The following is an 11,705-nucleotide window of genomic DNA, read 5'->3' as shown; positions in this document are numbered from 1 at the left end:
GGTAGGCTGCAGCGTGACATTGACAGGATGCAGAGTTGGGCTGAGAGGTGGCAGATGGAGTACAACCTCGATAAATGCGAAGTGATGCATTTTGGAAGGTCGGACTTGAAATTTGAATACAGGATTAAAGACAGGATTCTTGGCATTGTGGAGGAACAGCGGGATCTTGGTGTGCAGGTACATAGATCCCCTAAAGTTACCACCCAACTGGACAGGGTTGTTAAGAAAGCATATGGTGTTTTGGTTTTCTTTAACAAGGGGATTGAGTTTAAGAGCCATGAGATCTTGTTGCAGCTCTATAAAACTTTGGTTAGACTGCACTTGGAATACTGTGTTCAGTTCTGGTCACCCTATTATTGGAAAGATGTGGATGCTTTGGAGAGGGTTCAGAGGAGGTTTACCAGGATGCTGCCTGGACTGGAGGGCTTAACTTATGAAGAGACGTTGTCTGAGCTCAGACTTTTTTCATTGGAAAAAAGAAGGAAGAGAGGGGACCTAATTGAGGTGTATAAGATAATGAGAGGCATAGATAGAGTTGACAGCCAGAGACCTTTTCCCAGGGCAGAAACTGTAAACACGAGGGGTCATAGTTTTAAGCTGTTTGGCGGAAAGTATAGAGGGGATGTCAGAGGCGGGTTCTTTACACAGAGAGTTGTGAGAGCATGGAATGCGTTACCAGCAGCAGTTGTGGAAGCGAGGTCATTGGGGATATTTAAGAGACTGCTAGACATGCATATGGTCACAGAAATTTGAGGGTTCGTACATCAGGTTTACTTTACATGATGATCAATGGTCAGCACAACATCGTGGGCTGAAGGGCCTGTTCTGTGCTGTACTGTTCTATGTTCTATGAAAGCAAAAATGAAACAAGATTCCTGAAACACATTTCCACAAGGTTGGTGCCCAGAATGAACACGGGTCAATTTAGACAAGATTCCAAAATTCCTAGTAAGGGCTCAGAAAAAAAACTTGGCAGCACAAAATTAATATTTGTGAAGAAAACAAAGCACAACTTCAAAACAGCCAGAACAGATATCTCCCAAAATAATCCACCAGCCTGATATACACAACCCCAAAACAAATAATCAAGCAAAACAGCCTCAACTCAAGGGGTCAAGAAGTTAGGATAAGTTAAGTCTGAATTAAAGTAGTGCTGGAAAAACACAGCAGGTCAGGCAGCATCCAAAGAGCAAAACAAAACATTTCAGGCAAAAGCCCTTCATCAGGAATAGAGGCAGGAAGCCTGCTGGGTGGAGAGATAAATCAGAGGGGGTGGGGAGAAAGTAGCACAGAGTATAATAGGTGAATGGGGTTGGGATGGAGGGAATAGATCAGAGAGGAGAGTGGAGTGGATAGGTGGATAGGCACGTAGGACAGGTCATGGGAACGCTGCTAGCTGGAACTGGGTAGGAAACTGGTAAACTCCACATTAATGTCCTGGGATTGAAGTGTTCAGAGGTGCAAGATGAAGTTCAGGTTTCCAGCATCTGCAGTCCTCGTTTTCACCGAGGATAAGTGAAGGGCAATGCACATTACAGGTTCAATCTGACCAGAGGTGCAATTCTCCAAATAAGACAATGGTGTCGGGGAAGCCAGTATTGGACTGGGACAGACAGTGCTCAGTTTCTCCAACTTTCACAACATCAGATCATAGTCCAACTGGTTTAATTTGAAGACTCGTGCTTGTAAGTAAGCCTGTCATTATACACCCTGGTGCTTGGGATTTGTAACTGCGTGCAAATAAGCAAGGCCCTTGTACAACACACTGCGGGAACCTGCCTGATGTAGTGGTGGCTGTGAAGAGGCCTCCCAGCCGATTCTGAGTGGGGGGAGGGGGGGACGTGGAGAGGTTAATGTCAGGGCTGCTCCACACAGATGCGCCAGGCCAGGTGGATGTACTTGGGTATCATGGTGAGCCTCTTGGCTTGGAAGGCACACAGGTTGGTGTCCTCAAAGAGGATCAGCCAATAAAGCCAAGTTAGCCTCTTGCAGGACCATGAGGGCCAAGGTCTGGACGCCCTCACCCTCACCCTCGCCCTCTTTTTTTATTTCAAAAATATACTTTACTCATAAAATAATTTGAGGGTCTGTACAGTTGGTCATGCCATACATATGTTAACATTTACAGGCAAAGATCAGAATTTATCATTATTATATACAGGTATGTACATTTCTCACTCATATGCCCATATATTTAGCTGAGGTGTCAGCAGAGCCCAAATGACAGCATGGGCCCCCTGATCTTCTTTAGACAGGTAGATGTTACACGGTGGTCTTTCCCCACCGCGCCTTGGCGGCAGCTGCCCCAAGCTTCAGCGCGTCCCTCAACACGTAGTCCTGGACCTTGGAATGTGCCAGTCTGCAACACTCAGTCAGGGTCAACTGCTGTGTGTATTCTGTACTGTCTGGTGTCTCAGTGCTGTGTGTATTCTGAACTGTCAGGTGTCTCAGTGCTGTGTATATTCTGTACTGTCAGGTGTCTCAGTTCTGTGTGTATTCTGAACTGTCAGGTGTCTCAGTTCTGTGTGTATTCTGAACTGTCAGGTGTCTCAGTGCTGTGTATATTCTGTACTGTCTGGTGTCTCAGTGCTGTGTGTATTCTGTACTGTCTGGTGTCTCAGTGCTGTGTATATTCTGAACTGTCTGGTGTCTCAGTGCTGTGTGTATTCTGTACTGTCAGGTGTCTCAGTGCTGTGTATATTCTGAACTGTCTGGTGTCTCAGTGCTGTGTGTATTCTGTACTGTCTGGTGTCTCGGTGCTGTGTGTATTCTGAACTGTCAGGTGTCTCAGTTCTGTGTGCACGGTATTCTGAACCGTTCTCCCTCAGTGATCTAGTCGGTTGCTGTGTTAGTGCATTGTCAGTGGGTTGGCTCTAGTCTCAGGGAGTGGATCAAATTACCCTCTCAGGCTGGCTGCGGGTTCAAACACACCTCTTCCGTCCCTTCCCACCCTGTGACCGTGCCCTGCTCTCTGGAAGCACACAAGGAAGTGAATCTCAGAGCGGGACCCCGCCAAACGCTGGGAGTTGGTGTTGGGATGGATTCCGGACAGCGGGCTGAGAGCTGGGGACAGGAGTTGGTTTGTACGGTGTGCCTCGGGCTGTTTGTGGATCCAGTGACCCTGGACTGTGGTCACAGTTACTGCCGCTCCTGTATCACAGGCTGCTGGCAAACCCAGGAGACCAACTTCTGCCCCGAGTGTCTGGAGGTGTTCCCGGGGCTAACCCTCAGGTCTAACCGGGCTCTCACTAACCTGGCCGGGAGGGCGAGGCAGCTGAGCAGGAACCGGGGGATGGAGAGCCCGCAGCTCCACTGTGAGTTACACCAGGAAGAAATGAAGCTGCTGTGTGAAACCGACCAGGAGCTCATCTGCAGCATCTGCCGGGACAGCCGGGAGCACAGATATCACACCTTCATCCCCCTCAATGAGGCTGTGGGCCTTTACAAGGTGAACAAGGGCAAACAGAGGGAGCTGACCACGCTTTCAACCGGTGTAGGACTCTGTCCCTCAATTCTGGGAAGCTCCAGTTTTAGGGACAACGCTGAGATCCTGAGGGTAGAGGATTGGAACCAGGTCAGCCCCAGAGTCTGAGTTCCCCCCCGGGGTGGGGGCTGACACCAGGAGGTGACCCTCAGGGATACCACATGAGGAGGTGATGGACTGAGTGGTGTAGTGTTCATCCAGAGTTGGCCAAGCAGGAGGCTGGGAGAACACAGCAAGGCAGGCCGCATCAGGAGGTGGGGAGGTCAATGTTTCGGGTGTAACCCCTCTTCAGGACTTGAGGTGGGGGTGTAAGGGGAGCACCCAAGTAATGTTCTGGGGACCCGGGTTCAAATCCCGCCTCTGCACAGATGGTGGGATTTAAATTCAATCTAAAGTAAAATTTAGATTTAAGGATCTAACGCTGACCAGGAATCCATTGGTGATTATTGAGGAAAACCCATCTGGTTCACTAAAGGAAACTGCCTTCCTTACCTGGTCTGGCCTCCGTGTCACTCCAGACCCACAGCGAAGGGGTTTGACACTTAACTGCCCTCTGGGCAATTAGGGATGGGTAATAAATGCTGGCCTGGCCTAGCGATGCCCACATCCCGTGAATGAATATTTAAAAAGTGTTGACACTCAAACCCTGACTCTGAACGAGGCAGTACTACAGTGAAGAACTGTTCATGTGGAAACAAAGGGGGACTTGGTGACTATGTTCCAGCCTCTGTCGAGGTCTGACACTAACAGGGAGGAGCTGAAGTCGGAGAAAGTGAGGACTGCAGATGCTGGAGAATCAGAGCTGAAATGGATGGTGTTGGAAAAGTACAGCAAGTCAGGCAGCATCTGAGGAGCAGGAGAGTCAACATTTTGGACAAAAGCCCTGATGGAGGGTGAGGATCAGAAATAGGCCATTCAGCCCATCCAGTCTGTTCCTCTCATCAATGTGATCACGGCTGATCTGATAATCCCTGACTCCAGTTTCCTATCTTTTCCCCATAACCTTTGATTCCCTCACTAATTCAAAATCTGCCTGGTCAGCCTTGGATGTACTTAACAGCACAACCTCTACAGCTCTCAGTGGGAGAGAATTGGACAGATTCACACCCCTCTAAAAGAGATGAAATTCCTCCTCATCTCTGTCTTAAATAGACCACTCCCTTATTCTTGGATGATGCCCTTTGGTCCCAGACTCTCCCACAAATGGAACCAACATTTCCACAGCTCCCCTGTCAAATCTCCGAAGGGTCATGTACATTTTCATAAAGTCACCTCCGAATCTTCAAACCTCTTACTGAACCTCAGAACAAAATCCCTCCAGATCCAGGACCAGCCAAACAAACCTTTTCTGGGCTGCCTCCACTGGCGTCTTCCCAGTATTCCAGCTTTGGTCTAACTGGTGTCCTCTGTACCTTCAGGAGAAAATCCCATAGCATTCTCATCCTCTACCTTTCCCCGTAAGCTCGTACGTGTGTACGAATTAGAGAGAGAGAGAGAACTCTCAGTGTAGATTGATGAGGACTGACCTCGTGCTGAGGACCTTCAGTCACATAGACTGGTGACAGTCTTCTCTTGGAGAAGAGAAAGCCAAGGTTAGATTTGATAAGAGTCACACAGCAAGGAAACAGGCCCTTCAGCCCAACCTGTCCATGCCAACCCGGTGTCTTAAACTGAACTAGTCCCACTGGCCTGCATTTGGCCCATATCCCTCTAAACCCTTCCTATCCATGTATCTGTCTGAATGTTTTAAATGTTCCACTCTTTCCTCTGGCAGCTCGTTCCGTGTACACACCAGCCTCTGTATGGAAGATTTGTCCCTCAGATCTCCCTCAAATCTCTCCCCTCTCACCTTGAAACCTTTGTCCACTAGTTTTGGACTTGTGTGTCATGATTTTCCAAACCTCTCTAATGTCATCCTTCAGCCTTCTAGGCTTCAGAGAAACAGTCCTAGCCTCTCCTCATGACCCGAACTCTCCAATCTTTGTAACCTTGGTGAATTACTGCTGGAGAAGTGTTGAAAATCACGATGGGTCTGGGCAGAGTGGAGAGGGAGAAATATGTTCCGGTTGGTTAAAGGATTGAGAATCAGGGCATGTACAGATATGAGGGACAGTACTGGTCGGAGAAGCCAAGGAGATAGGAAGGGAAAGGCTTTCTCCGTCCTGCGGGATTTTGGGGTTTGGGATGCTCTGTCCGGGTGCATGACAGAGGCAGGTCCAATAGGGCGGGAGTGGGGGTGGGGGTGGGAGTGGGGGTGGGGGTGTGCACCCAAGAGGGAATTGAATCCAGGAAGATGGCAGCAGACATACAATGGGGCTGAATGGGACCATGTCTGTCCCGTTGTGCAGAGAGATGGGGGTGTGGCTTCCACAGCACTTCATCCTGCCCAATCCACTTTTCTGGGAAAGTCTGAAGGTCTCCGTTCAGGAATTTCTGCTCTTGTTTACAGGATCAGCTGAAATCGTCCTTGGATTTGGCCGCCAAAAGGAAGGCCCAGCTGCTCAAGGCTAAATTCAACCAGGAGCAGAAGATCTCCCAAGTCAAGGTGAGACGCCCGTTTGTTCACTTCTCCAAATCCCAGTTTCTTTCCCTCTCCCCTCCCTCCCCCCACCCCTCCAACTCCCCGTTTTGAAACATTTTGATGGTGTGCCTGTGTTCCAATGGGCTCAGGAGCAGTCACGCAATCTGCAAGTCCACATCAAGTATGAATTCACCAAGATGCACCGGGCTCTGAGCGAGATGGAGCGGCGCCTGGACAGAGATCTCCGTGCACGGGAAGGGATGATCCTGGAGGCTATGCGAGGGAACCTGAGGGAGATTCAGGGTGCCCTGGACTCCGCCGAGCGGGTTCTGACTGAGTTTCAGTCCCGGCTCCATCAGCCGGATGTATTGACCATCCTCAAGGTAAGGAGAGAAACGTAGCAGTCTTCGGTAATCGGATCTTGGTATTGCCAAGAATCACCTGGAGGGGGGAGTAAACGCTGCCCCCTACGTACCCACTGGGGAGGGGGGGTTCAGTGTTCTGTATCCCTCTCACAGGAAGTGAAGGGGTGACTGAGAATGAGGACCAGGCGGGGGCCATTCAGCCCAACAAACATGCTTTAAAGCAGTGCAACCAGATCATGGCCCGTCTGTTATTCCAAGACCATTTTCCTGCAATATCTCTGTGTTCCCTGATATCTGGAAATCTCCAGGGATTTACCAGGATGTTTCTGGGAATGGAAGGTCTGTGTTGTCCCGAAAGGCTGGATAGGGTGGGACCCTCCTCACTGGAGCGTGACCTTAGAGAGGTTTATAAAATCGTGATGGGTTAACGTCGGATATTGGAAACCTCCAGGGATTTCCCAGGATGGTGCTGGGGATGGAGGGTGTGAGTTATAAGGAGAAGCTGGGGCCTTCCTCATTGGAGCACAGGTGGTTGAGGGGTGACCTTATAGAGGTTCATAAAATCATGAGGGGCATAGATCAGGTGACTGGCAGCTGGGAGGAGGGATTTAAAGATGAGGGGCCACATGTTTAAAGTGAGAGGAGAGAGATTTTAAAGGACACGAGGACAAATGTTTTCCCCAGAAGGTGGTTTGTGTGTGACGTGACCTTCCTGAGGAAGTGGGGCATGTGGGCACAATTACAATGTTTAAAAGACACTGTACGTGAATAGGACAGGTTTGGAGGGATTTGGGGATGAGCAGGTAGGTTGGACTAGTGTCAAAGAGTGTGGTGCTGGAAAAGCACAGCCGGTCAGGCAGCATCCGAGAGGCAGGAGAGTCAACGTTTCGAACAAAAGCTCTTCATCTGGAATGCTGCCTGACCGGCCGTGCTTTTCCAGCACCACACTCTTCAACTTTGATCTCCAGCATCTGCAGTCCTCACTTTCTCCAGGGAGGTGGGACTGGTTTAGTTTGGGATTAGGGTCAGCCTGGACTGGTTGGACTGAAGCACCTGTTTCTGTGCTTTATGAATCTGTGACTATGACTCAATGAGTGAGACTCTGCATTCCTCTGGGACCGAGAATTGACCAGGATCACCACTCTCAGGTTCAATGAAATCCCCCTGCGTCTCAGTCCGAAATGGCCTGACCTTTATTCCGAGGTTGTGTGTTCAATCCATTCACATGTGTTGTATGACCCTTTGATCTTTTCCCTATAAATTCTCCCTCTCTCACTCTCACCTGATGCAGGAGCAGCGCTCCTAAAGCTAGTGTTTTCAAATAAACTTGTCCAACTATAACCTGGTGTCATGTGAATTTTGACCTTGTCCCACTTCATCGTATTCAGTTTTTGATCTGTCTGACAAAAGTTGACTTGTGTTCCTGTTTTGTTTCAGGAGAAAGATTCCTGGAATGCCAAGTATGACTTTCCTTTATTTACAAAAACAATTGTTAACAAACACAGCTTCATCTTCTAATGCAAAAAGAAAGGAAATATGTTGTTCAATCTTTGAACATTGAACTTGCAGGATTAGTCACAGTGCGATGGAACTGGTGGATATGGCCCTTCCTCTGGGGATATTCAGAGGTCCCTTGCAGTATATTGCCTGGAGAGAAATGCTGGACACTATCAGCCCAGGTAAAGAGATGTCTATGTTCTCAGTCCCAGTTCGTAGAGCAGTGATTTCAAAGAATTGGGGGAGGAAAATGGAAAAGAAAATATGAGGTGGGGTTGGGGGGGGGTGGGGGAATTAAACACAACTTGAGCACCTCTCCCACTCTTGCCAATAGCCACTGTTGGAAGGTTCACCTCACATTGATCCACATTATTCTCCATCTGCCAAATATTTTCCCACTCGCTCAACTGGTGTTGATTCCCGGTTAGAACAAAGAACAGGCCCTTCGGCCCTCCAAGCCCGAGCCGATCCAAATCTACTGTCTAAACATGTCGCCCAGTTCCTAAGCATCTGTATCCCTCTGCTCCCCTCCTACTCATGCATCTGTCCAGACGCATCTTAAATGAATCTACCGTGCCTGTCTCTACCACCTCTGCTGGCAACACGTTCCAGATACCCACCACCCTCTGTGTAAAGTACTTGCTGCATGTATCCCCGTTAAACGTTTCACTCTCACCTTGAGAGCGTGACCTCTCATTAATGAATCCTTCACCCTGGGAAAAAGCTTATTTCTGTCCACCCTGTCTATACCTTTCATGATTTTGTAAAACTCAATCAGGTCCCCCCTCAATCTCCATTTTTCTAATCAAAAGGAAACCTAACTTACTCAATCTCTCTTCATACTTTCCATACCAGGCAACATCCTCGTAAACCTTCTCTGCACCCTCTCCAAAGCATCCACATCCTTTGGGTAATGTGGTGACCAGAACTGGACACAGTTCCCGAAGTCACTGCCATGTATCAGAGTTGGAAGCCCGCACAATGAGAAAATTACAGGGGATGGACAGGGGCTGCCATTCAGAAAGTGACCTGTTTATCCTGACCCAACCCTGGGAATTATAGAGCAGTGGGCCTTACTTCGGTTGAGGGTAAAGTGTTGGACTAGGTTATAAGAGACAGAATTTATAATGAAGAAATAAGTTGATTAAGGATATTCAACAAGGTTTTGTGAAGGGCAGGTTGTGTCTCACAAACCTTATTGAGTTCTTTAAGAAGGTGACTAAACAGGTGGATGAGGGTAAAGTGGTCGATGTGGTGTATATGGGTTTCAGTGAGGTGTTTAATAAGTTTCCCCAAGGTAGGCTATTGTACAAAATACGGAGGCATGGGATTGTGGGTGGTTTGGATTAGAAATTAGCTAGCTGAAAGAAGACAGAGGATGGTGGTTGATGGGACATGTTCATCCGAGAGTTTTGTTACTTGTGGTACATCACGAGGCTCTGTTTTGGATCCACTGCTGTTTGTCATTTTTATAAACGACCTGGATGAGGATGTAGAAGGATGGGTTAGTAAATTTGCGGATGGCACTAAGGTCAGTAGAGTTGAGGATAGTGCAAAGGAGGTCGCAGGTTATAGATAAGCTGCAGAGCTGGGCTGAGAGGTGGCAAATGGAGTTGAATACAGAAAATTGTGAGGTGATTCACTTTGGAAAGAGTAACAGGAATGCAGTGTACTGGGTTAACAGTAAGATTCTTGGTCGTGTAGTTGAGCAGAGAGAGATCTCGGTGTCCATGTGCTTAGATCCCTGAAAGTTGCCACCCAGATTGATAGGGTTAAGAAGGCATACGGTGTGTTAGCTTTTATTGATGGAGGGATTGAGGTCATGCTGCAGCTGTACAAAATTCTGATGCGGCCTCACTTGGTGTATTGCATCTAGTTCTGGTCACCACATTATCAGAAGGATGTGGAAACATTGGAAAGGGTTCAGAGGAGATTTACTAGGATGTTGTCTGGTATGGAGGGAAGGTCTGATGAGGAAAGGCTGAGGGACTTGAAGCTGTTTTTGTGAGAGAGAAGCAGGTTGAGAGGTGGCTTAATTGAGACATATAAGATAATCACAGGGTTAGATAGGGTGGACAATGAGAGCCTAATTCCTCGGATAGTGATGGCTAGTAGAAGAGGACATAGCTTTAATTTGAGGAGTGGTAGATATAGGCAGATGTCAGAGGTAGTTTCTTTACTCAGAGAGAGTAGTAAGGGTGTGGAACGTACTGCCTGCAAAAGTCGTAGACGTGCCAACTTTAAGGGCATTTAAATGATCATTGGATAAACATATGGACGAGAATGGAATAGTGTAGGTTAGATGGGCTTCAGATTGGTACAGGTCAGTACAACATTGAGGGCCGAAGGGCCTGTACTGTGCTGTAATGTTCCATTTTATTCTATTCATTGTTTTCTGCCTGTCAGCCACCTCAGTCCCTGACAATACCCTGCCCCCCTCCCTCCCTCCCCCCCCCTTCGCAATTCCATGCACTTTCATTTTACATGTTAATCTCTTACCTGGGACCTTAGTAAAGGCCTCCTGAAAGTCCAAGTAAACCACATCCAGTGGCTCCCCCTGAGCAACTTCACGAGTCACATCCAATCGCTTTGATGAGCACGATTTCCCTTTCGGAAATCCCTGCTGACTCTGCCCAATGTTATCACTGTTTTCTGAGTACTCTTCCGTTATAACTTTTCCCATGGACCCTAGCACGTTCCCTGCTGATAACAGACTAATGGGGGTGGCACGGTGACTCAGTGGTTAGTGTTGCTGCCTCACAGCACCAGGGACCCGGGTTCGATTTAACTCATTCACCCGCTGCCTTTTCTTTGTGTTTTCCTTCCCCCTACCCCTCCCCCGCTCAGTGCCGGCCGCTCTGACCCTGAATCCGAAAACCGCCAACCCCTGGCTGGTCCTCAGTGAGGACCAGTCCGCCGTGAGGATGGGAGACCGAAGGCAGGAACTCCTGGACCTGCCCCAGAGGTTCGACCGGTGCGCCTGTGTGCTGGGGTCGGAGGGATTCACATCGGGGAGGCACTACTGGGAGGTGGAGGTGGGGGACAAGACCGAGTGGGACCTGGGAGTGGCGAAGAGGTCCTGCAAGAGGAAGGGGAGAATCAGACGGACCCCCGAGGACGGCTACTGGAGACTGAGCCTCCGAGGTGGGAGTGAATACACGGCCTTCACCTCACCCCCGACTAGCCTGAGCGTCGTTCCGAGGCCGAGGAAGGTCGGGGTGTACCTGGACTATGAGGGGGGGCAAGTGTCGTTTTACAACGCAGCCAGTATGTCCCACCTCCACACTTTCACTGACACCTTCACAGAGAAACTCTACCCGTACCTCTGCCCCTGTTTGAACGACGGTGGGAAAAATTCATTGTTTATGAAAATCTGCGGGGTGAAGGCCCACTCTCTGACATCACCCGGCCGGATTCTAACTCCCAGCGCAGTGGGCCCGTGAGTAAAGGGCGATGATCTCCCCTTGCTGTGTTATCGGCTTTTCAGGATTTCAGTGCCTGTCATAACAACTAAAGCAAGGTCTTTACTCCTGCGTTCCTGGATGGGCCCAGCATTTATTGCCTTTCCCTAATTGCCCCTAATTTAGGAGGCGGGGTTGAGCTGCCTTTTTGACCCGGTGCGGTCCCTGAGCTGTACGGTTTGGGAAAGGATTTCCCGGATTTCGACCCAGAGACAGCGTTGTAGTTCCAATCAGGATGGCACGGAACTTGACCTTTTACTTCTCTTAGCCTGTTCCCTCAGCCCAGTGTGGCAGTGTCTGGGCCTGCTCCCTCAGCCCAGTGTGGCAGTGTCTCGGCCTGCTCCCTCAGCCCAGTGTGGCAGTGTCTCGGCCTGCTC

The 11,705-nt window shown here is 49.1% G+C and overlaps 1 protein-coding gene across 1 annotated transcript; it reads left to right on the top strand.

The window, feature by feature from the left end:
• Positions 1–2,990: 2,990 nt before the first annotated feature.
• Positions 2,991–11,468, top strand: LOC132832458 (zinc-binding protein A33-like). Its single transcript, XM_060850480.1, has 6 exons — positions 2,991–3,448; positions 5,934–6,029; positions 6,155–6,388; positions 7,808–7,830; positions 7,940–8,049; positions 10,715–11,468. The coding sequence occupies exons 1-6, from the start codon at positions 3,038–3,040 to the stop codon at positions 11,308–11,310; spliced, it is 1,470 nt and encodes a 489-aa protein (XP_060706463.1). The 5' UTR covers positions 2,991–3,037; the 3' UTR covers positions 11,311–11,468.
• Positions 11,469–11,705: the final 237 nt, after the last annotated feature.

Source organism: Hemiscyllium ocellatum, chromosome 35 (assembly GCF_020745735.1).
Source record: "Hemiscyllium ocellatum isolate sHemOce1 chromosome 35, sHemOce1.pat.X.cur, whole genome shotgun sequence".
Classification (NCBI taxonomy): domain Eukaryota; kingdom Metazoa; phylum Chordata; class Chondrichthyes; order Orectolobiformes; family Hemiscylliidae; genus Hemiscyllium; species Hemiscyllium ocellatum.
Note: the sequence above shows the minus strand (reverse complement) of the source record. Positions and strands in the feature narration are given on the sequence as shown.